The 26,554-nt window shown below is 44.8% G+C and overlaps 1 protein-coding gene across 1 annotated transcript in view; it reads right to left on the reverse strand.

Moving 5' to 3' along the window:
- PDCD11 (programmed cell death 11) overlaps positions 1-26,554 on the reverse strand; it is a 345,954-nt gene that overhangs the window by 223,564 nt on the left and 95,836 nt on the right. Inside the window, exons 5-6 of the mRNA XM_069242225.1 lie at positions 20,474-20,635; positions 16,161-16,284 (exon numbers count right to left, since the gene is read on the reverse strand). Coding sequence (XP_069098326.1) covers positions 16,161-16,284; positions 20,474-20,635 — 286 coding nt within the window. The remainder of the gene's footprint in view (positions 1-16,160; positions 16,285-20,473; positions 20,636-26,554) is intronic.

Below are 26,554 nucleotides of genomic sequence, written 5' to 3' on the forward strand. Positions count from 1 at the left end.
CTTGTCTTTTCGAAGCAGGGGCAGTCCTCAGAGGATGTCGAGGTCGCTGGTCCCTTTCGAAGGCGTCGCTGGAGCAGGATCTTTGCAAGGCAGGAGACAGGCCGGTGAGTTTCTGGAGCCAAGGCAGTTGTCGTCTTCTGGTCTTCCGCTGCAGGGGTTTTCAGCTGGGCAGTCCTTCTTCTTGAAGTTGCAGGAATCTAATTTTCTAGGGTTCAGGGTAGCCCTTAAATACTAAATTTAAGGGCGTGTTTAGGTCTGGGGGGTTAGTAGCCAATGGCTACTAGCCCTGAGGGTGGTTACACCCTCTTTGTGCCTCCTCCCAAGGGGAGGGGGACACAATCCTAACCCTATTGGGGGAATCCTCCATCTGCAAGATGGAGGATTTCTAAAAGTTAGAGTCACCTCAGCTCAGGACACCTTAGGGGCTGTCCTGACTGGCCAGTGACTCCTCCTTGTTTTTCTCATTATTTTCTCCGACCTTGCCGCCAAAAGTGGGGCCTGGCCGGAGGGGGCGGGCAACTCCACTAGCTGGAGTGTCCTGCTGGGTTGGCACAAAGGAGGTGAGCCTTTGAGGCTCACCGCCAGGTGTGACAATTCCTGCCTGGGGGAGGTGTTAGCATCTCCACCCAGTGCAGGCTTTGTTACTGGCCTCAGAGTGACAAAGGCACTCTCCCCATGGGGCCAGCAACATGTCTCGGTTTGTGGCAGGCTGCTAAAACTAGTCAGCTTACACAGATAGTCGGTTAAGTTTCAGGGGGCACCTCTAAGGTGCCCTCTGTGGTGTATTTTACAATAAAATGTACACTGGCATCAGTGTGCATTTATTGTGCTGAGAAGTTTGATACCAAACTTCCCAGTTTTCAGTGTAGCCATTATGGTGCTGTGGAGTTCGTGTTTGACAAACTCCCAGACCATATACTCTTATGGCTACCCTGCACTTACAATGTCTAAGGTTTTGTTTAGACACTGTAGGGGTACCATGCTCATGCACTGGTACCCTCACCTATGGTATAGTGCACCCTGCCTTAGGGCTGTGAGGCCTGCTAGAGGGGTGTCTTACCTATACTGCATAGGCAGTGAGAGGCTGGCATGGCACCCTGAGGGGAGTGCCATGTCGACTTACTCGTTTTGTCCTCACTAGCACACACAAGCTGGTAAGCAGTGTGTCTGTGCTGAGTGAGAGGTCTCCAGGGTGGCATAAGACATGCTGCAGCCCTTAGAGACCTTCCTTGGCATCAGGGCCCTTGGTACTAGAAGTACCAGTTACAAGGGACTTATCTGGATGCCAGGGTCTGCCAATTGTGGATACAAAAGTACAGGTTAGGGAAAGAACACTGGTGCTGGGGCCTGGTTAGCAGGCCTCAGCACACTTTCAATTGTAAACATAGCATCAGCAAAGGCAAAAAGTCAGGGGGCAACCATGCCAAGGAGGCATTTCCTTACACAAGGCCCTTCCCAAAGCTGGACTAGTTCCGTTTTCTGTTGCTTATTGCTATAGTTGGCTATTAACCTGGTACTAATGAAGTGCAACGAATGCCCATACAGTGTTACCATGTTTAAAAATTATGAAATAATACTATTACAAACTTTTGATGTTTTTGCTGCATAATTTAACCAACCCTGCTGGATAATTTGGATCTGTCTTGCCGCATGATTCCAGTGGGCCTGACTGTAAGTTAATAAGGATACTGAAATGTAAGACATGCGAGCTCATCCAAAGCCAAGCTGAGAGAAATACAAACAACCTTTAGAAGATTATCTGAGCAAAATGCCGTGGAAATAAACACTATTTTCATAGCAAGAGAGCCAGCAGCTTGCAGAACATTTTATATCAGATCAGTAGTGGGATCGATGGCAGTGGGTTTCCTCAAGGAAGAATAACTAGAGAACATGAAAGCAGTAAATCTCTATATGACAATGTACTGTGCTCAGGTCCTGTGGAAACTGTAATAGGCACAATCATTAGCAACTTACCTATAGAGTTCAGTCACCTGAGAAACGCCACTATATCCTTTCATTTAACTTATCACCTCCTGAGTGCTCATGCTACTTATGACGCACCCATTCACAAGGATAGTACAATGAACTTGGTTATCTCGGACTCCCCGGCTCTCTCCAATCTGGATTCTCTCCCACTGCATTTGATCAGACCACCACGCCATCCCAAACAACATTTCTCAAATGCCAACAAAAGTCCATAAAAATGAAAATCACTAACAAAATGTGCTAAGTTATTTTCCGACACCCTCCTTATAAGTGCCTTAAGCTCAGGGAAGTCAAGACAGCAGCACAAATCAATAGATGCCTAAAAATTAAAACCCAGTTTCTAGAATGCTCAGACTCACACATACTTCCTTCTGAGAAGCACACATTTCACTTAATCACCAAAGGCACAAAACATTTCTATCTAAACTCTGCAATGTACTGCATCAGGACTCGAACACATTTCTCATCTCACACAAACGTATCAACCAACATTGTCTCGGGGAGTTAATAATGGTCACTGACATCAACTGTGATCATCAAACCATAGGTTTGAATCCCATCAAGGTCACACAGCCTTCCAGCTTTCACAGGTTGGTAATCTGGGTACCACTACATTCAATAATATTAAAACATTTGATCTCCAGAGCTCAGAAAACAAAGAGATACAACATTCTATGTATAAAACCATTTTATTTGGTAATAAAATTGCCACCATTCAACACAAAATAAACCATTCACTTCCAAGTTTCCTGTGACACATTCCAAATGCAATTTAATAATTTATCCAAGCATAGACAACCTCATCAGCAACATTAATTTGTCCAAATTCACCTCTCACAAGGATAACATCCCCCCCCCCCCTCTCCAGGATTCACTACTTTTAAAGAATTCCCTTCCTCAACATAACCGACTCATGACTCGCTACACAGAACTTTTGCCTTTTCACTAAAAACAGATCTGATTCCCCCTCGTAACCAAGACAGATCTATTGATGCCCTTGTCTTTACCAGACAAAATACCTAAAAGTGGGACTGCACTATAAACTGGAAGTAAAAACTAGCTAGTTCCACCACTTCTACCAATAAGGATGTAATGATGTAACATGGCTCCATGCCAGAACACTGGGCATGGAACCAGCTTGTTCTGAGGTTCTGTGATGCAGGGTTCTCTGCATGACAGTTGATATGCTGGCTGTTGGTTGAGGCTGTAATAAATACCTCCTACCACATATCTTCATCTGGTGTGGATTCACATTATTACACTGGTGACGAAAGTGGGATAAAAAGGAACCCAGAGGAAGGGACAGCCTCAACAACAACAAAGAAGGAAGAGCTTGGATTATTTAAGAGAAAAACTGAGATAACTTACAGAGACGTGCTGGGAGAGGATTGAGCGTCTTGCAGCATGTTCTAGCTTAGAAAAGTGTGAAATTGCAGTTGTAGGGGCTTTGTGGAAAGCTGTTTGAGCATTTACTAAGGATCAAAGTGGTCTCTGGATGCTTTACGACGTCAGAAGGTCAGTGAGCAATTGAAAAAGGACTGTAAGCTGTGGGAATTGTTGGCGGCCATCTTGAGTGTGGTGAAAGGAGAAAAACAAGCCAGATTGACTGAAGAAAATAGACTGGATGTTTGGTTGCGGCCATTTTGAGTGAGGAAAACGATCCGAGATTGCTCAAAGAGAAAGCAAGCCCAACTGCCTGAAGAAAACGGACTAAATGTTTCGTGACGGCCATCTTAGATGAGGAAGAAGGAATTTTTTTTTATTTTTAAAAAAAAAAATTTTTTACAGCGCAATTGTTGGAGGACATCGAAGAAGAACATCGACGGTCTATTGGAAGTTGAAACTTAGACGGAGACTGGATAAGGATCACTATATTGGTTTGTGGTCACGGGAATATACATTTCTTTGGAAACTTTATTGCACTTGTGGAATACAAGTACTGGGCGTTGTAAAATGAAGTAAACTGAAAAGGTCGTCTCTGCGGTGACAAACACACCTGAAGACCCGTGTTTGATATAGCGGCATTGTGCTGGGACATACGGTGACTGGGAAACCTTTTGGACTTTAAGTACTTTTAGCAACTAGTAGGGTTTGGAATATATTGTGGGGAAGAAGTGTTTTACACCTCTTGTGAGTATGCAGAATGTTATGGCGCCGCCGTTTTTCTTGTCAGATCCAGGAGAACCGGTTATTAAGTGGAAGAAATGGAAAAAGATTTTTGAGAATTATGCCAGGGTGTGTGGTACGAATTTGAGTGGTGAAAGGAAGCAGGCACTTTTGTTACATTGTTTAGGGGGTGAAGGACAGGAGGTGTTGGAAAATCTACCTCCATTGTCGCAAGCTGATCAGAGGGGGTTGAATGAATATGAAATATGTGCAAGACAACTAGATTTACATTACTTGCCAAAGATTAGTACTATTATGGAAAGGTACCATTTTGGTTTGCGGGAGCAAGGGAAAGAGGAGAGTGTTGAATATATTACGGCGTTACGGAAGTTGGCTTCAAGTTGTAAATTTGGGGCGTTGGTAGAAGAAAGGATTAGAGATCAGTTTGTGCTGAGGTGTTGCAGTGATAAAGTGAGGGAAGAACTCTGGCTAAAGGACGAGCCACCGTTGGATGAGGTTGTTAGTATTGCAAAAAGGGTAGAGCATATGTTGAAGTGTGTTGGAGAACTAAGTAAAGCACATAAAGAAGACAAGGTCAGTGTAAAAGCACAAGAAGTGGAGTGTCAAGTCATACAAAAAGATGAGAAGAAAAAAAAGTATGAGGGTGTCCATGAGAAAGGTGTTGTAATTGAAAATAGTGCAGAAAAGACACAGGGGAATAGGAGGTTTGCAACACCTTTTCAAGGAAATTGCTACAGATGTGGAAGATTTGGACACATGGCTAATTCAAGTGAGTGTCCTGCTAATAGGATTACTTGTAATGTTTGCGGAAAAAGAGGACATTTTGGGAAAAATTGTAGGATGAGGAATAGGAGAGATTCTAGATCAGAAATAAAGGAAGTCAGTTTTCAAGTTAGTGAGAGTGAGGTGGAACATCCCTCTGAATGGGTTTTGGTGGGGGATGTTAGAGTCAAAATGAAATTTGATTCGTGCTCTCACATCACGTTTCTCTCAAAGGATCTTTTTATGAAGAATTTTCAAGGAAGGAAGAAACTGTTCAAACCTAATATTAAACCTACGGGTTATGGTGGGTTGCCAATTAAGTTATTAGGTTATTTTGATGACTGCATTGAGTACAATGGTAGGTTCACTGATGCTAGGATTTATGTTGCTGAGAGGGGTGATAATTTGTTGAGCTGGAGTCATCAAGCACGTTTGGGTGTCATTCTCAATCCTAATGCACATCCATCTGTTCAGGTACAATCTATTGAGGGTGACGAAAACAAGTTTGTGAGAGCTTTTGGTGAATTGTTCAGTGACACCTTGGGGTGTTTAAAGGGGTACAATCACCATATTAAGTTGAAACAGGGCGCAGTACCAGTTGTGGCAAAAGTTAGACGCATTCCCATTTGTGTCCAAGACACGGTACAAAAAGAGATAGATAAATTGTTGTCCACTGGTGTTATACAGCCTGTAGAGGCAACGGAGTGGTTAGCTCCCATTGTTGTGGCACGTAAACCAAATAATGAAATCCGTCTATGTGTGGATCTTCGTGCCTTAAATAAAGAAGTGGTGGTTGACAAGTTCCCACTTCCCAATATTGAGGATTAGTATCATCGTTGGATGGTGCTGGTTATTTTACCACTCTGGATATGGCATCAGCATACCATCAGGTTCCGTTGAGTAAAGAGTGTCAAGAATTAACGGCTTTTATTACGCCAATGGGGGCCTTCAAGTTTTTGCGTATGCCGTTTGGGCTGGTTTCTGCGGCCTCAGTATTCCAGAGGATTACGGAAGATATTTTTAAAGGCATTTCAGGCGTAAAGTGCTACCAGGACGATGTATTAATATGTGGGAGAGACGTGAGAGAACATGATGAGAGGGTGCATGCTGTGCTTAAAATGATGCTTGATGCTGGGTTATCTCTTAGGCGAAGCAAATGTAAATTTGGAGTCACTGAACTGGACTATTTGGGTCATCATATTTCACGGCAGGGGGTGAGTCCTAAAAAGGATTTGGTGGACACTATCGAAATGTTAAAAGAACCGTGTACAAAAGATGAGGTTTCTTCATTCTTAGGTATGGCAGAATTTTATAACAAATTTATACGAAATTTTGCAGATAAGACAGTAAATCTAAGGAAGTTGATGTGTAAGAATGCAGAGTTTGTTTGGACGGAAGAGTGTGGTACAGAATTTAAACAAGTAAAAAATGATCTCAGGAATGCACCAAACTTACAAGCTTTTGTACCTGGGAATACCACTTTCATTGTTACTGATGCGAGTATAAAGGTGCTGGGTGCTCTTCTTTTTCAGATCAGGAAGGGCCAAGAGGTGCTAATAGCTTGTGCTTCAAGATGCTTGAAAGGGGCAGAGATAGGGTATTCTGTTATAGAGAAGGAAGCGTTGGCAATTTTCTGGGCCATAAACAAGTTCAGAAAATTTGTGTGGGGATCTTCTTTCGTAGTCAGGTCTGATCATAAACCCCTGAAAGAAATTTTTGAGAAGAAGGGTTTGGACTCAATTTCCTCGAGGATCAGGAGATGGGTCATTTCCTTACAGGAGTATAACTTCATGTTTGAATACATTCCGGGAAAGACAAATGTAACGGCAGATTGTCTGTCGAGATTGGTGGAGGTGGTAGGGAATGATAAATCTCAGGATGAAAATGATCAATGTGATGCTGAGTGTGGCATAAGAGTTTGTGATGTTACGCTGGGGGCTGTAAAGGAAGATGAATGGAGGGATGAGTTGCAAAAGGATAGTGAATTGTGTTCTGTGATGTCTCTTTTGGAACAGCATAAGTCTCGAAGTCTGGTTAAACCTTGGTCGTTAGTTGCGAATGAGTTAGCCGTTGTTGATGGTATTCTAATGAGGGGCACAAGAATGATTCCCCCATTGAGTTTGAGAGAAGTCATCGTGAACATGGCTCATGAAGGGCATATGGGCATTTCTAAAACCAAAGAGCGCATCCGTCAGGATTTCTGGTGGCCTGGATTAGATTTGATGGTGGAACGTACTGTTAGGGAGTGTACACCTTGTCAAGCTAGTGATAAGGTGCTCAAACCAAGATGTTCACCTATGGTTTGTAGAAGTTTACCAAAAAGTCCATGGGATGAATTAGCTATCGATATTGTGGGGCCATTGCATGGAGAACATCAGACTCCTTACCTGTTGGTGTTGCTGGATTTGTATTCACGATGGGTGGAGGTGAGTTTGGTGAGAGAGATCACTTCTCAATCTGATCAGTTTTTTAGAATCTGTGTTCAAACGCGAGAGTTTTCCTAACTCTATTCTTTCTGACAATGGTCCGCAGTTCTGTTCTGCTCAGATGGAGGAGTATTTTGTAAAATGTGGAATTGTACATAAAAAAATTGCGTTATATCATCCCGAGGCGAATGGTGCTTTGGAGAGATTTAACAGGACTTTAAAAGAGAGTATACAATTAGCAAAGGTAAACTGTTTAGATTGGAGAAAAGAACTGCAGGGTCGTATAACAGCTTACAGGTACACTCCTCATGCATCAACGGGGAAGACTCCTTTTGAACTGCTCAGGGGAAGGTCTCCAAATACTTGTTTGTGTCCTGGCTGGATGGTTGCTGGGAAGGGTTTGAAAAACAATGGTATTGGGGAATGGAGAGACAAAGAAGTGTCTCTGCAAAGCAAAAGGAAGATTTATGTTGATAAAAGGAATAATGCGAAAGTTACAAATTTTGAGGTTGGAGATAAAGTAAAGGTCAAAGCTCCTGTTGGGTGTCAAAATTGGTCAAAATATACCTCTCCAAAAACTATCATTAAGCTGTTTAAAAAGGCTGTCAAGACGGATGATGGTCGCATCTGGAATCATAGTCGTGTAGCACATTTTGGGGGGTGTGGTGTGGCCGACAGGAGAGATGATACTTCTTATCGTTTTCCCTCTGACATTGATTTAAGGTCTGATCATACTCGTAGGAGTGTCAGAACACGCAGGTTTCCTTTACATTTGTGTGATTTTGTGTAGTTCTTTCTACCCTCTTTTTCTTTCTGTTCAAATGTGTTTTTGTTGTCATGTTACTTCTGTACTAATGTAACGAGGAAGAAGTGTAATGATGTAACATGGCTCCATGCCAGAACACTGGGCATGGAACCAGCTTGTTCTGAGGTTCTGTGATGCAGGGTTCTCTGCATGACAGTTGATATGCTGGCTGTTGGTTGAGGCTGTAATAAATACCTCCTACCACATATCTTCATCTGGTGTGGATTCACTTTATTACAAAGGATTCCTTGAAATCAGAAACACTAAATCAGTGACAAGCCCGGTAAGCAATGATGTCATTCAAACTCAAGAAGAGGGAGACCCACAGCTGCTTGTTTTCCTCAAAATGTCAGAGTACAACATTGTAGATCACCAGGCCATACCGATACTCAACACCATCTGTTTTCTTGCAAATTTAAAGTAGAGCGTGTAGAGAATTGTAGCAGTTTTCTCCTACTATTGTCCCACACCGTTTTCTCCTACTGCTATCCCACTCCATGCAACTTGCAGCTAGCTCCATTGCATTATTTTACAAATAATTTTCAGAATACAAATTTAAGTCTTGAGGCAAAACAGAATATCACCATCTATCAATATGTAAGTTTACCTTTATTTGTTGTCAGTCAATGATATTGGACGTTGGTTATTGGTAACTACCTACAAAGCTGCCCCAACAAGATTCAAACACACACAGTCTACTTGAAAACTCACACAAAATAAGATCCTGCACTCCTACCACAATGGAAATCTAAAACACAAACCCAATCCTAGCATGCAAGCCTGGCAAAGGTCGCTTTGCCTCATCCTGCTCACAATGAGCTACACCTTTACACTAAATCATACTTCTCCTTTAATGAACCTGTGATCAAGAAGTCTCAGACTGCATATGGTCAACTAAGCTTCCTTTGAAAAAACATTCTGTACCTATCTGTAAGCACTGGTTCTATTGTGCATCTGTCTTTCATGCCTATTAGAATATTCCTGTCACTTGTATAAGTTTGTTGACATGAAGCTGTTACTTTCATCATACTGCTCGCATACTAAGGGGCCTACATTTGTTCGACTCCCAGCACATCACTTATCGAAAACCTGTGACTGCGATCACCAAGGCAATGAATTTAAAGAAAAACTGTGCCATTTTGCCAAGAAATAGGTCAATTCAGGTTGGCACTGGACTAAATGTAGTGATGTCCTAGCATTTAGAACTCCACATATAAATCAAAGAAAGGATACTACACAAGTTGTCTATGTATGCACCCATCTAGGAACAAGTGCTGCAGGTCAGTTGCTCTGTCCACTCTCCACCAGTTTAAGTAAGCATCTACGTCTCTCAACTCTTCTAACACCACATTCTGTGATGTAAAATTCCTTCACCTATGATGCATGTCTTTATGCCATTTATTGTTACCCTCTGTATGAGAACTGTCTGAAAATATACATCTATACACACACACTTACTGAACAAAACAAAGTGATGTTATGGAAAGCTTTGGTTGGTATAACCTCTCAACGAAGGGTTAAATAACTTTGGAAATTCAGCTAAAAAAAAAAAGAATCCAAAAACACACAAAGTATAGTTATGCATAAAGATTAAAACTAAAATTAATCACATTTGTATGTCATTGTTAGGAGCACAATCAATAACTAGCACAAGAGCAAGGTCCTGATATTTATTGTGTAACTATTGTGAGGTCTTAAGTAATATTTCTGGCTTGGAAGTTACTGTGTGCATATGATGCAGTGTTATAAACAAAGCTAGCCATAGCTTCACTGGATCCCTTTATCTTTTCATAGATTTTTTGAGATTTTTACCACATCGAAGAGTTCTGTGCCCAAACCCCAGTGAAGGGCCAACTCTTGTTGCTCAATAATTTGGCCATGTGCTGCAGAGTTCAGTGCAAGGCCTGGCCTTTGGTCAGGTCATGCGCACTCACCCTCTGCAAGTGGCCAGGTGTTTTACCACAGGACCCGAGCTCCGGCCAGGCACTGTGCGCAACTCTCCACAGGTGGCCAACAACCATGCCCTGTGGTTCCACTGTCCACAGGCAGCCAACGCCTACTGCTCATTGTCTTTGGCCGTTCGCAGCAGATTTTGCCAAATGGGATGCCCTACGCCAAGGCCCTACATTTCCAGTAATAGGTAACACATGATGCAGAGACTTCTAGCCTTCTGTTGTTAGTAATAGTGTTGGTAATAAGGCAAGACCTCCTGGCCCTGCACCCTACCTTCCGTAAACAACCATCCAGAAACGAGTCAGCCTTCAGCCATAGGTTGCGTACAAGGCTGAGCTTGTTCCCAACCTTCTACAGGCAGCCAAACCATGCTGAAAACGGCCTTTGCCTGTGCAAAACAGGGGTTGGACACAGGGCCTGTCTGGAGGTCAGGTCCTGCACCTATCTCCCCACGAGACGGCAACACCTACAGAGCACGCTGTCCAACTGCAGCAAAGAAGGCACTAAATACTCACCCCCATAATTTCACTAGATTCTTATGCTGGATTCACAAATCCTCACGGGCCAGAGCCTCCCCGGAACATAGAAAGTGGTCTAGGATTTACAAATCGAGCAATAACAATCATTATAGTAATTATATTTTCAGAGAGTCCCTTAATCCCCCTGCCCTCCCCCCCCCCCCCACCACACATGGGTCTGAGAGTCTTGGTGTGCTCACGCTGACCCATTATAAACCCTTTCAAATTATTTTTCATGAAGTCAGGACAGAGTCCCCAATCCTGCAAAGCAGATTGCAAAATTGTCAGATCAATGTTGAGGCCAACAAATCAGAAAACTTTGGTCTCACAGATCTGCCTTCAGATCCGTGCTCCCGAAATGGATGACGGAAGAAAAGGCCAGAATCCACAGAAGTCCACAAATTATTTGTCCAAATATCTTTAAAGTTTAATCTATTCATGCATGTAAGGAAATGCCTCCTTGGCCTGGTTACCCCCTGACTTTTTGTCTTTGCTGATGCTAAGTTTCGATTTGAAAGTGTGCTGAGGCCTGCTAACCAGGCCCCAGCACCAGTGCTCTTTCCCTAACCTGTACTTTTGTTTCCACAATTGGCACACCCGCGCATCCAGGTAAGTCCCTTGTAACTGGTACCCCTGGTACCACGGGCCCTGATGCCAGGGATGGTCTCTAAAGGGCTGCAGCATGTCTTATGCCACCCTGGGGACCCCTCACTCAGCACAGACACACTGCTTGTCAGCTTGTGTGTGCTGGTGAGGACAAAACGAGTACGTCGACATGGCACTCCCCTCAGGGTGCCATGCCAACCTCACACTGCCTATGCAGTATAGATAAGTCACCCCTCTAGCAGGCCTTACAGCCCTAAGGCAGGGTGCACTATACCATAGGTGAGGGCACAAGTGCATGAGCACTGTGCCCCTACAGTGTCTAAGCCAAACCTTAGACATTGTAAGTACAGGGTAGCCATAAGAGTATATGGTCTGGGAGTCTGTCAAACACGAACTCCACAGCACCATAATGGCTACACTGAAAACTGGGAAGTTTGGTATCAAACTTCTCAGCACAATAAATGCACACTGATGCCAGTGTACATTTTATTGTAACATACACCCCAGAGGGCACCTTAGAGGTGCCCCTTGAAACCTTAACCAACTACCCGTGTAGGCTGACTGGTTTTAGCAGCCTGCCACACTCGAGACATGTTGCTGGCCACATGGGGAGAGTGCCTTTGTCACTCTGTAGCTAGTGACAAAGCCTGTACTGGGTGGAGATACTTATCACCTCCCCCTTGCAGGAACTTTAACACCTGGCGGTGAGCCTCAAAGGCTCACCCCCTTTGTTACAGCACCCCAGGACATTCCAGCTAGTGGAGTTGCCCGCCCCCTCCGGCCACGGCCCCACTTTTGGCGGCAAGGCCGGAGGAGATAATGAGAAAAACAAGGAGGAGTCACTGGCCAGTCAGGACAGCCCCTAAGGCAACCTGAGCTGAGGTGACTGTCTTTTAGAAATCCTCCATCTTGCAGATGGAGGATTCCCCCAATAGGGATAGGAATGTGACCCCCTCTCCTTGGGAGGAGGCACAAAGAGGGTGTAGCCACTCTCAGACCTAAACACACCCCTAAATTCTGTATTTAGGGGCTACCCAGAACCTAGGAACTCAGATTCCTGCAACCTAAGAAGAAGAGGACTGCTAAGCTGAAAAACCCTGCAGAGAAGACGGAGACACCAACTGCTTTGGCCCCAGCTCTACCGGCCTGTCTCCCCACTTCTAAAGACACTGCTCCAGCGACGCTTTCCCCAGGGACCAGCGACCTCTGAATCCTCAGAGGACTGCCCTGCTCTAGAAGGACCAAGAACTCCAGAGGACAGCGGCTCTGTTCACCCAAGACTACAACTTTGTTACAAAGGAGCAACTTTGAAACAACTTGCGTTTCCCGCCGGAAACGTGAGACTTGCTACTCTGCACCCGACGCCCCGGGCTCGACTTGTGGAGAACAAACACTTCAGTGAGGACTCCCCGGCGACTGCGAGACCGTGAGTAGCCAGAGTTGCCCCCCTGAGCCCCCACAGCAACGCCTGCAGAGGGAATCCCGAGGCTCCCACTGACCGCGACTGCCTGTTCCTCAGATCCCGACGCCTGGAAAAGACTCTGCACCCGCAGCCCCCAGGACCTGAAGGATCTGAACTCCAGTGCAGGAGTGAGCCCCAGGAGGCCCTCTCCCTTGCCCAGGTGGTGGCTACCCAGAGGAGCCCCCCCCTTGCCTGCCTGCATCGCTGAAGAGACCCCTTGGTCTCCCATTGATTTCTATTGCTAACCCGACGCTTGTTTGCACACTGCACCCGGCCGCCCCGTGCTGCTGAGGGTGTACTTTCTGTTCTGACTTGTGTCCCCCCCCAGTGCCCTACAAACCCCCCCTGGTCTGCCCTCCGAAGACGCGGGTACTTACCTGCTGGCAGACTGGAAACGGGGCACCCCCTTCTCCAATGAAGCCTAAGGCAGAAAATTTGAACAGTGCAATTACCATCGACCATGAATTACAACTTCAGCGAAATATGTAGTCAACGGTGTTTGGTTAATGTTTAGAAAACACAACTTATGTGTAAGAAGGTACCCCTCTTTTTGTCATGGTTACCCCCACCTTTTGGCTGCTGTCAGTGTTTCTCTGACTGTGTTCACTGGGATCCTGCTAACCAGGACCCCAGTAACTGTGCCCTCTCTCGCTCTGAATTTGGTTGTTCCTGACTTTGGCACCCCACAATTGGCATACTAGTGCCCCCATGTAAGTCCCTAGTATATGCTACCTAGGGCATTGGGGCACCAGGGGTTCCCCATGGGCTGCAGCAAGTATTATGCCACCCATTGGAGCTCATGCAAAACGTGCCTGCAGGCCTGCCATTACAGCCTGCGCAAAAAGGTGCCTGCACCCTTTCACTAAAAGTCACTGCACCAGGTCACTGTAAGTCACCACTATGGCAGACCCTCCTAGCCCAGACGGCAGGGTGAAGGTACCTGCGTGTGAGGGCACCCCTGCATGAGCAGAGGTGCCCTCACGAACTCAAGCTCCATTTTCCTTGACTTCGTGAGTGTGACAGCTACACAATGGTAGCTCTGAACCTGGGCATGTTTGGTATTAAACATGTCAGAATCATACCCCAAAAATGTTGCCAGTACTGGTTGTATAATTCCATTCATTCTGGGGGATCCTTAGAGTATCCCCAGCTTTGCTCCTACCAGTTTGCATAGTTTTCCTAAGTGGCCCGCACTGCTGCCATCCTACAGACAGGTTTCTGCCCACTCTATTGATCTGATCAAGCCCAGGAAGGCAGAACAAAGGAATTCCTTTGGGAGAGGGAGATAACACCCTCTCCCTTGGAAATAAGTTTGCATGGCTTGGGAGGAGTAGCCCCCTCCCCAAGCCACTGTTATGCTTTTAAGGACACATTTGGTGCTCTCCTTGCATAAACCAGTTTGCACCAGTCCAGGGACCTCTGGTTCCTGCTCTGGCGTGAAACTGGAGAATAAAAAGGGGAGTCGCCACTCCCTTGTCCATCACCACCCCTGGGGTGGTGACCAGAGCTCCTCCAGGTGGCCACTGGATTCTGACATCTTGGATCTAAGATGAGCCGAGGCCTCTGGGAGCATCTGAGTGGCCAGGTCAGGCAAGTGACGTCACAGCCCCTTCCCGATAAGTGGCCACCTTGCTAGGTGACCAATCCCCCCACCCCTCTTCCAGGGCTATTTAGGGTCTCCCACTTGGGTGGGTCCTCAGATTCAACATGCAAGATTCCAGCTGGACTCCTTTGCAATATTTACTTTGACTTCTGGCCATTGGAACCGCAACTGGAATTGACAGGAACTGACAATCTGCAGCTCCAGCGACGACTTTGCTCTGAAACATTGTTTCTCTGGCTCCTCCCAGCAACTGCAACATTTCCGCAGGTGTGCATCCTCTGAGGGCAGCAAGAAGCAAGAAGGAAGAAGGAATTCCCCTTGGATAGAAGGAGTCATTCCCCTGCACCTGCAGATACCAACTGCATAGACGACTGGCCACGTGGATCCTCTCTTGCAACTCTGCATGGATCCTGCAACACAGGTGGTGGTCTGGAGTCGTCCCCTCTACTAGTTGTCCAACAGGGATGTGGTGAGTCTTTTCCTCTCTTTTCAGGAGAGTAGCCCTGTGCACCAAGACTCTTGCAGCTACCAAGGCTCTGGCTCTTCTTCCCAGGGATATTCAGGCTCTGTGTAACCCCGGCCTCCAGCACTCTTCCCTGCAAGGCATGGTCTCCGCCTTGATGCTCAAGCGAAGTGGGACTCCTCTCCAAGTATGCTGAGTGGGCCTCACTGAGACTCCTGTGCGTTTCCTGTGGGGGCTGCATCCACGACTTCTGGCTCTCTTCACTGCCGAGGGTCGCCGGGGCTCCCCTCCTTGGGTTGAGTCGCCTCAGACCTTCCTGGTCCCCAGAAGCTCTGCGACTTGTCTTCTGCAACTCTTGCCTTTGCCAAGGCTTGTTGTTGGTTTTTCTACATCACTGCCAGACTGCAACTCTTCTTCCGACGTGGGAAATCTACTGCATCACTTCTGGTCTTCACTGTCGACCTAGTCCTGCATCTCCCGAAGGGTAGGTAGTGGCTCCTGCCCCAACTGGACAATCCAACTGGAATTGGACTTGGTCCCCTTCATTTGCAGGTCCTCTTCTGTCAGGATCAATCTTCTGTTTCTTCCAGTCTTGTTTGGGTCTTGCACAGTCCTTTTACAAAGTTTACCTGTGGGCTTGGGAAAAAAACAGGTACTTACCTTTACCTCTACTTTCCTGGTCACTGGGGGGCACTCTGGTACTTACCTTTTGAGGTTCCTAATTCCTCTTGCTCCCCTCTACAGATTCCACTTCCTGGGGTGGGGGCCTACTTTCTGCATGCCTTTTTTTTTAGTATTTGGTTTGGTCTCCCCCTAGAGTCTCTATTATTTACTGTTATTTCACTTTTTTCTATTGCTTTCTATGCCAATTCCTGATTGCTAGTGTGTATATAATGGTGTGCTTACTCACTAGTTAGTAGAATATTGCCTATACAGTATTTTAGTATTTGTGTTACCATAATAAAGTACCTTTATTTTTCTAACACTGTGTGGTTCTTTCATATGTGTAAGTGCTGTGCGACTATAATGGTATTGCATAAGCTTTGCATTTTTCCTAGATACATTTTGGCTGCTCATCCACAGCTACCTCTAGAGAGCCCTGGCTTCCTAGATGAGGTCTACACCTCACTTATAAGGGATACCTGGGTCTGGTATAAGGTGATAGCACCATAAGTGCTCACCACACACCAGGCCAGCTTCCTACATTATGCACATGGATAAGTACATTAAAATGATTATCCAGTAACACACTTATATGAGATATATAGGACAGCTTCAGATGATACTATGAACGATGAGAGAACTACCTAAATGAAATCCTTTCATGCAAATTTTAAAAACATGGGCGCCGAGGCAGCCTCAGTGGTTTGCATCTGTAGGATGTAACCACGGATCTTAATGGGGCATTCACAGGGATCCCCAAGTAAATAGTTTATAATCATACATTACCTTTGTTTGACTGTTTAATGTAGTTTTGAGCCTTCTGGCGAGGTAGAAAGGCTTTATTTCCTCCAACTCCAATGTCTATCAGGTAGCCATGATCTTCAACACTGGATACGCATCCTGAGAGCAGCTGCAAAATTAAACATAAGGAATTTAATTGCCTCTAGCACTACAAATATTCTTGGAACAGGTGCAGAGGACAGTGTGTACCACTTGCTAAAACTGGGTGATATACAGCTGCAATGACACAGGCAGCCTGACAAAGTCTACAAAGCATACATTAAGTGCAAACGGCTACACAAAGGGCCAGATTTAGATATTGGTATTGTATTGTATTGTAATAGTATTTATATAGCGCTTACTACCCCTGACGAGGCGTCGAAGCGCTTTTCGGTGAGTAGCACGCTACTCCGTAACCCAACAAGAATTAGTCATGGATTAGTATCGGGAAATATGAGTACAGTTTTAGTATTTGAGTTAATTTGAGCCGTGGATATGAGAGTTTGTTAGTTAGATTGACAGGAGTAATGGAGGGGTGGAGGAGGAAAGAAATCCAGAAGTGTTAATTGGGAGTATATCCCTCATTTACTCATCCCAGGGGCTTGGGATGAGTAAAGGGGGATGGAGGAGGGAAGATTCTGTGGAAGGGTTAGGGAGATCATAGTAGCAGGGTGAAATAAATGAGGGCGAATTTAGTAGGGTTGTTTGGGAGGTCATGGTAGTAGAGTGAGGTTTTGGGAGTTAGATGTGGAAGCGGAGGGAAGAGCTCAGGCAGGGTTATTTAGGAGATGAAAATAGTAGAATGGATTTGAGATGAGTCAGAGTGGGGATGGAGACTAGATAGATAGTCACTTATCTACCGACCATCATATGTCACATATGATGGTCGGTAGATAATTGTGATAAGATGAGAGCAGGGATTCATAGATATCTAGTATAACAACCCACCCAGGGGCCATGCAATGACCCACGAACATGCCAAGCACAGAAACAACACATATATATATATATATATATACACACACACACACACACACACACACACACACACACACACACATATATGTACGTACAATACATAATTAGAACCATGGGTAAATATACTTAGTCAGACAGGTTTAAAGAGTGTGTGTGTATTTTATTGTTATGGCATAGTAGCAATACATATTTTCTAAAGAACTATACATAACTAGAAATATACACATAATCAGAAAAAATATTTATCAACATAGCCATATGCAGTCATTAGTTGTATGAATATGGTGGTTATGAAGGAAAGAGCCAAATCTTGAGTAGTTTTCTGAAGACAAGAAAGTTATCTGTGGCTCTTATAGTTGGGGGTAATGAATTCCATAGTTCGGCTGCTTGAAGTGAGAAGGATGTACCACCTATAGTCTTTTTCTTGTATGGTGGTGTTCTAAGTCGGGTTGCCAATCTTGAGCGGAGGTTTCTTTGTTGGATGTATTAGGTTATTTTGTTTCTGATAAAAAGCGGTCCTGTTCCATGTATAGCTTTGTGGGTGATACAAAGCAGCTTGAAAGTGCATCTTCTGGCAATGGGTAACCGGTGAAATGCTCTCAAGGCAGGGGAGATGTGCGCTTGTGGCTTTACATGTAATAGTAGCCTGGCTGCGGAGTTCTGGATACGTTGTACTTTTTTCATAATAGATCGAGATGATCCATGGTAGAGGCCGTTGGCATAATCCAGTTTGGATAGTACAAGTGAGATAGTAGCTTGCACCTTGTGTGGAAATCCTAGGTGGGGGAAGATGCGTCGTAGAGTCTTCAAGGTGAAGAAGCTTGTTTGTGCTAATTTGTCCACTTGGGCATTCATAGTTAACTTGGAGTGCATGGTGATTCCAAGGTTTTTAACTTTCTTGGATAATTGGGGAGGTGGTCCAAGATCGTCAGGCCAGACGCATAGAGGGTCATAACTTTTCCAGTCACCACATATGAGTATTTCTGTTTTGGAGGTATTTAGTTTGAGACGTCTCCAGGTCATCCACTGATCAACAGCTCGGAGGCAACTGAAGATTTGTGAGTTTTAAATGTTTTTGGGGCATTCTAATTTAAGTAGTATTTGTGTGTCATCTGCATAGTTGTAGCATGTGAGATGAAAATCATTGATCAGTTCTGGTAATTATATCATGTAGATGTTGAAAAGCAAAGGTGAGATGATTGATCCTTGGGAGACCCCTGCTTTTGTGAGTTAGGGTTTGGACGAGAAGAGGGGTGAGTAGAAGATATTGGCTCTTTTTTGTAGATAAGCACTAATTCAGTGGAGAGCAGTCCCTTGTATGCCGGCTTGGTGGAGTCTTTGAATTAGGGTGTCATGGTCAACCGTATCAAAGGCAGACGAGAGGTCCAAGAGAAGCAGTGCAGCAACTCCATTGCGGTCGACTGTGTTTTTAAGATCCTCCCAGATTGCTATGAGTGCCGATTCAGTGCCTCCTCCAGGAAAGGTCAATTTGTGATTGGTCTGTGGTTGTTGGGGTCTTGCAGGTCTAGGTTTGTTTTCTTTAATAAAGGTCGTATGTATGCCTTTTTCAGGTCTACAGGAAACGTTCCTGTAGTTAAAGAGTTGTTGATGATTCTTCTTACAGGTGTGGCAGCAGAAGTAGATAGAAGAATGTTCTTGAAGATTTGTGGCGGACAAGGGTCCGAAGGGCAACCAGAAGGCCTGCTTGCTTTGACCAAATTGATCAATTCACCTTGGGATATTTGTTGGAAGGACTGTAGAGGCTGGGTTGGTTTATTCTTAGAGGATATTTTAGGAAAGGGGCTGGTGCGGATGGTTTTCTTCAGTTTTAAATAGGAGTCCAATGTGTCTGCCTTGGTTGTGTAGTGAGCGGCAAATTTGTTTAGGAAATCTTGAGTAGTGGGATGACTTCCTTCCATGCATGTAGGCTTTCGAAATTCATTGAGAATTTTATAAAATTCCTTGGTTGTAGATTTAGTGTTTTGAATTCTGTCTGAGTAGTACTTTTTTTTATCTTTTTACCTTTTTTGATTGATGCTTTGCATATTCTGTTAAGTTTGTGGAGCTGCAGTTTGTCTTGACTGTTGTTTGTTTTGAGCCAGGTCCGCTGCAACTTTCTGATTTGTTGCTTTATTTAAGTTCTGTGTTTCTCCAAGGTTTTGGTTTTCTTTTGTCATGTTTAGTTTTTCAGAGTGGTATTAGGGTATCAAAAGCTTCCTGTAGCCACTCAAAGTTTTGGCACAGAATTATTTGTATCTAGATGTGTGTTGGCTGTTAGTTGTGTTTCTAAGTCATCCAAATTGAGTTTGCTCCATGGCCGATAGGTGCATGTATGTAAGTAGTTGTGGGGTGTGTTGATTTGTGGAGTTTTATGTCGGAATGTTATCAAATGGTGGTCTGACCAAGTGATTGGCGTGATGCTATGAATGGTAATTAGTTCAGGCTTAGCAAAAATGACATCTAGGATGTGTCCTGCGATGTGTGTGCAATATTGGTGCATGGGTTACTCTGTCACAACGGTGACGGATAACCCTTCCGCTGAAACCTAAATCGCATAGTATTTAATGGGATTTAGATTTCGGCACACTGGATATCCGTCACCAATGTGACAGAGTGACCTGTACGCCAATATCTAAAATCAGGCCCAAAGTCCAGTAATTTAAAACTGTATCAGTACCGCCCTGAGCAGTCTCCTCAAGGTCTTTTGCTTAGTTTGGAGGGTGTAGTAGGACATCATCCGTCAAGAACTATTCACATATAGCCCATATATTTTGGGAATTAAAAGCAAACATTATGAATGTAAAGTAGGTATCTTCTATTCCACTACAGAAGATAATATTTTACATTTGTTGCTCACAGGGGAGATAACCTATATACCAGGATACTTCTGGTCCTGAAGACCCAAAAGGAATATAGCTTAAGTTTGCATGCACATCTCCTACATTAGTCCTAATACGCAAATACACAGAAGATAATAAAGTCACTTTCATAAGTGAGGGCTAAACATTACTAACAGTGACTGCAAAGTGAACAATCAACAGTGCTTTACCTACCACTGAACTCAATCTCACATTATTTTCCCACTGTGGACAAGTGCATTCCCAGTGGCTTCCACATCAAAAAAGGGGCAGCAGAAGCAACCTCAAGACTCATATCAGCCTTGATGTGAGAGAGGATAAAACACAATATCAGTGAGCCACACACAACAAAGTTTGCCTGGTGGGAATACTGAGAGACATGCCGGAATTAGAGTAGAAAGAATGGTGGAACTAAAACACAAGAACAAAAACACAGACAATAATGGTGTCAGTTAAGCCCAAGAAAAATAGTTAATTCCATACCATGCCTGGCATCAAGGTTCCAGGACTGAGTGCTTTGTTGACATCTTTGGGGTTCAGAGAAAGTTTCAGACTGTGGAACCCTCCTTTGGTTGTCTCCAAACTGCTAACTGAACATCTGACTAACATCCCAGGTGTGAAGAGCTCCGATAATGGTGCCAGATCCTTGAAGAAACAAAAATTATACACATGACTAAGGTACATAATGCAGAGCGCACTGCTAAGCCGCACTTCAGCAACCTTTTCAAACATACATATCATTTTCTGTTGAAATTCAGCTTCACCAACTTACAAATATATGAGAGTACGACATACCTTAGGTGGCAACATTAAGCCTCAGCATCACTGTTGGGCCTTTCTCCTCTATCTCCTACCTTGCCCGTGGAGTATCTACATCTTAGTGATCAACCTTCATGACTGACTAACTACTATTCAATATGTAACATTACACACTGTTCACTGTAAGATCCACCCAAAGCAGAGACCATATTCTTCTCCTCAGTTGCTAGTCCCAAAACAATTCCATCTCCAATCTCCTTTGCACACACCTCCACTTTCACCTCTCTGGCAACCTGCAAAGTTAGGGGATTTATTTTAACAGTGAATGAGGTGCTACACCTTTATGATCTTAAGAGTCACCTTTGCAGCTACCACCATTTTTTTTGCACAAAACCTGTCCTATCGCCACTTCTATTTTGTCAACAAACTATGTATGATCTACTCCACAGAAAACAACCTCCACTGTTGCCTCTCTCACTTCTACAAACAACCTCGATAAAGGTCTGAAGTTTCCTACCAGTATGTAGGATGACACATGCCTGCATCTGTATGTCTATCTATCTATCTATCTTTCTATCTATCTATCTACAACATAGGCCCCTTCTTTAGAATTTGAATATTCAAATCCATCTCTTCCCTCATTTACCTCGCAAACATTTCTCTACAACACTATCTACTGTGCTCAATCACTAGTTGCCATTACCTTACAAAGTCTCACTTCACATGTGCTGCCTCTAGATTTAGGTATTTCTCCATCCTTCACTTTTCTATGAAACACAACCCCTACCACCAAATTTGCACAGTGAGCAGCCACCGCCTTAAACAGCAAATGTTCATTAGTACCACAAGCTCCCTGGAGTCAATATCTCTTGCTCATGGTTAACCTAGGCATTCTGGTTTTCATTTGTAAACAGTAGAATTGAAAGGGTCCCGCATAGCATAAGCCAATATTTACAGTTTTTCCACAAATACCAAAAATGCAGGCAAATGATCTCAGGAAAGTAAATTGCGTAGTTCATTCATGAAAAAAGGTTGAGTGCCCTGTTTAAATGATAGTTTGTACTGATTAATCAAAGTAATTACTAAACAAAGAGGGGTCTGACAAGAACAATCTCAACCCTGCTGTTATGATCATATTTTAGGTCATTAAATATCACAAAGTACACACGAAATTCGACAACTCAGTTCATTTAATGTAAGCTTTTTGACTTAATACTTTCAAACACATAAGAGCTACATTGAAATGTATGGATTGTTGTATTCATCTTATTGTGTTCAAAAGTATACAAGGCAGGAGTGCTGCAGTCAGTACTGAAACTTTTCACCTGAATGCAGAGTGATCAGTGCAGCAGACACAATAATCCACCAAGTAGGAGACAAACTTTTGAAAGGAACAGTCCTACAATCACAACTTAATATGCAAATTATCTCAAAGTAGTTCATGAATACAGGAGAATATAAGCAGAGCTAGAGCTACTGATTTGGCCTCTTTGCCTGTAATACAAGCTTATGACTTCGGATTTGAGGGAAAGTATCTTCAAGACAGTCAGTCTACCAACTTGGAGTCAGTAGGACTAAGGGTGATTCACAGCCATGTGGCAAAGGTGTTTGCCAACTGCATGCAAGGTAAAGTCAAAGAAATACTGATCTGAACAGAGCTACCAGTGATGAAAGGCGACTTGACACCTCTATAGCAAAAGGGCACCAGGAAGGTCCCATTTGAAACGTAGCTCAGAGGATTAGACATCTTCCTACTGCTCCTCCTAATTATCACTAGAGAAACAGTGACCTAGTATCGTTTTTATTTGTGGGAAGATAAACACTGGTTACAAATCATAAGGAAAACACCAGGAAGGTCCAATTCCAATTCCCAAGTAATGCGCTCTAAAAACAGGACCCCAAGTATCCACAGGGTTCAAATCCTTAATGCACGAAACTTGATGCAACTACATTAATCATCTTGTCATTTCTCACTCACAGCCCTGGCTTCTGACAACAGGTTTTTTGTAACCATAAACTACTAACCTGCTATGTGCAGCTTGGTGTATTCTCTGTACTGTATTTGCCCTTTGTAAAGAAATGGCTCCCTGTTGCAGTTACCCCCCACTTTTTGCCTGATACTGATGCTGACTTGACTGAGAAGTGTGCTGGGACCCTGCTAACCAGGCCCCAGCACCAGTGTTCCTTCACCTAAAATGTACCATTGTATCCACAATTGGCACACCCTGGCATTCAGATAAGTCCCTTGTAACTGGTACTTCTAGTACCAAGGGCCCTGATGCCAAGGAAGGTCTCTAAGGGCTGCAGCATGTCTTATGCCACCCTAGAGACCCCTCACTCAGCACAGACACACTGCTTACAAGCCTGTGTGTGCTAGTGAGAACAAAATGAGTAAGTCGACATGGCACTCCCCTCAGGGTGCCATGCCAGCCTCTCACTGCCTATGCAGTATAGGTAAGACACCCCTCTAGCAGGCCTTACAGCCCTAAGGCAGGGTGCACTATACCATAGGTGAGGGTACCAGTGCATGAGCATGGTACCCCTACAGTGTCTAAACAAAACCTTAGACATTGTAAGTGCAGGGTAGCCATAAGAGTATATGGTCTGGGAGTCTGTCAAACACGAACTCCACAGCACCATAATGGCTACACTGAAAACTGGGAAGTTTGGTATCAAACTTCTCAGCACAATAAATGCACACTGATGCCAGTGTACATTTTATTGCAAAATACACCCCAGAGGGCTCCTTAGAGGTGCCCCCTGAAACTTAACCGACTATCTGTGTAGGCTGACTAGTTCCAGCAGCCTGCCACACTAGAGACATGTTGCTGGCCCCATGGGGAGAGTGCCTTTGTCACTCTGAGGCCAGTAACAAAGCCTGCACTGGGTGGAGATGCTAACACCTCCCCCAGGCAGGAGCTGTGACACCTGGCGGTGAGCCTCAAAGGCTCACCCCTTTGTCCCAGCCCAGCAGGGCACTCCAGCTTAGTGGAGTTGCCCGCCCCCTCCGGCCACGGCCCCCACTTTTGGCGGCAAGGCTGGAGGGAACAAAGAAAGCAACAAGGAGGAGTCACTGGCCAGTCAGGACAGCCCCTAAGGTGTCCTGAGCTGAGGTGACTCTGACTTTTAAGAAATCCTCCATCTTGCAGATGGAGGATTCCCCCAATAGGGTTAGGATTGTGTCCCCCTCCCCTTGGGAGGAGGCACAAAGAGGGTGTACCCACCCTCAGGGCTAGTAGCCATTGGCTACTAACCCCCCAGACCTAAACACGCCCTTAAATTTAGTATTTAAGGGCTACCCTGAACCCTAGAAAATTAGATTCCTGCAACTACAAGAAGAAGGACTGCCTAGCTGAAAACCCCTGCAGAGGAAGACCAGAAGACGACAACTGCCTTGGCTCCAGAAACTCACCGGCCTGTCTCCTGCCTTGCAAAGATCCTGCTCCAGCGACGCCTTCCAAAGGGACCAGCGACCTCGACATCCTCTGAGGACTGCCCCTGCTTCGAAAAGACAAGAAACTCCCGAGGACAGCGGACCTGCTCCAAGAAAGGCTGCAACTTTGTTTCCAGCAGCCTTGAAAGAACCCTGCAAGCTCCCCGCAAGAAGCGTGAGACTTGCAACACTGCACCCGGCGACCCCGACTCGGCTGGTGGAGATCCAACACCTCAGGAGGGACCCCAGGACTACTCTGATACTGTGAGTACCAAAACCTGTCCCCCCTGAGTTCCCACAGCGCCGCCTGCAGAGGGAATCCCGAGGCTTCCCCTGACCGCGACTCTTTGAATCCCAAGTCCCGACACCTGGGAGAGACCCTGCACCCGCAGCCCCCAGGACCTGAAGGACCGGACTTTCACTGGAGGAGTGACCCCCAGGAGTCCCTCTCCCTTGACCAAGTGGAGGTTTCCCCGAGGAACCCCCCCCCTTGCCTGCCTGCAGCGCTGAAGAGATCCCGAGATCTCTCATAGACTAACATTGCGAACCCGACGCTTGTTTCTACACTGCACCCGGCCGCCCCCGCGCCGCTGAGGGTGAAATTTCTGTGTGGGCTTGTGTCCCCCCCGGTGCCCTACAAAACCCCCCTGGTCTGCCCTCCGAAGACGCGGGTACTTACCTGCAAGCAGACCGGAACCGGGGCACCCCCTTCTCTCCATTCTAGCCTATGCGTTTTGGGCACCACTTTGAACTCTGCACCTGACCGGCCCTGAGCTGCTGGTGTGGTGACTTTGGGGTTGCTCTGAACCCCCAACGGTGGGCTACCTTGGACCAAGAACTAAGCCCTGTAAGTGACTTACTTACCCGGTTAACCTAACAAATACTTACCTCCCCCAGGAACTGTGAAAATTGCACTGTGTCCACTTTTAAAACAGCTATTTGTGAATAACTTGAAAAGTATACATGCAATTTTGATGATTTGAAGTTCCTAAAGTACTTACCTGCAATACCTTTCGAATGAGATATTACATGTAGAATTTGAACCTGTGGTTCTTAAAATAAACTAAGAAAAGATATTTTTCTATACAAAAACCTATTGGCTGGATTTGTCTCTGAGTGTGTGTACCTCATTTATTGTCTATGTGTATGTACAACAAATGCTTAACACTACTCCTTGGATAAGCCTACTGCTCGACCACACTACCACAAAATAGAGCATTAGTATTATCTATTTTTACCACTATTTTACCTCTAAGGGGAACCCTTGGACTCTGTGCATGCTATTCCTTACTTTGAAATAGCACATACAGAGCCAACTTCCTACATTGGTGGCAGCGGTGGGATACAAGACTTTGCATTTGCTGGACTACTCAGCCAATACCTGATCACACGACAAATTCCAAAATTGTCATTAGAAATTCATTTTTGCAATTTGAAATTTTTCTAAATTCTTAAAAGTCCTGCTAGGGCCTTGTGTGTTAAGTCCCTGTTTAGCATTGTCTTTTAGAGTTTAAAAGTTTGTTAAAGGTTTGAAATTAGATTCTAGAAACAGTTTTAGATTCTTTGAAAAGTCTTCCAACTTTTAGCAAAATAATGTCTGATACAGAGATGAATGTGGTGGAACTCGACACCACACCTTACCTCCATCTTAAGATGAGGGAGCTAAGGTCTCTCTGTAATATAAAGAAAATAACCATTGGCTCCAGACCTACCAAAATTCAGCTCCAGGAGCTGTTGGCAGAGTTTGAAAAAGCCAACCCCTCTGAGGATGACTTCACAGAGGAAGAAATTAGTGACTTGGAGGGCAATTCCCCCCTTCCAGTCCTAAATAGGGAGACCAGGGCCTCTCAAGCCCTGTCTCCAAAAATGATAGTCAGAAATGTTGCTTCCCTCACAGGAGGGTCCAGCATTTCTGAAATCACTGAGGATGCTCTCAGTGAGGATGACCCCCTGTTAGCCAGGATGGTCAAAAGATTGGCTTTGGAAAAGCAGCTCCTAGCCATAGAAAGGGAAAGAAAAGAGATGGGCCTAGGTCCCATCGATGGTGGCAGCAACTTAAATAGGGTCAGAGATTCTCCGGACATCCTAAAAATCCCCAAAGGGATTGTAACAAAATATGAAGATGGTGATGACATCACCAAATGGTTCACAGCTTTTGAGAGGGCTTGTGTAACCAGAAAAGTAAACAGATCTCACTGGGGTGCTCTCCTTTGGGAAATGTTCACTGGAAAGTGTAGGGATAGACTCCTCACACTCTCTGGAAAAGATGCAGAATCTTATGACCTCATGAAGGGTACCCTGATTGAGGGCTTTGGATTCTCCACTGAGGAGTATAGAATTAGATTCAGGGGGGCTCAAAAATCCTCGAGCCA

This window comes from Pleurodeles waltl, chromosome 6, assembly GCF_031143425.1.
Source record: "Pleurodeles waltl isolate 20211129_DDA chromosome 6, aPleWal1.hap1.20221129, whole genome shotgun sequence".
Lineage (NCBI taxonomy): Eukaryota > Metazoa > Chordata > Amphibia > Caudata > Salamandridae > Pleurodeles > Pleurodeles waltl.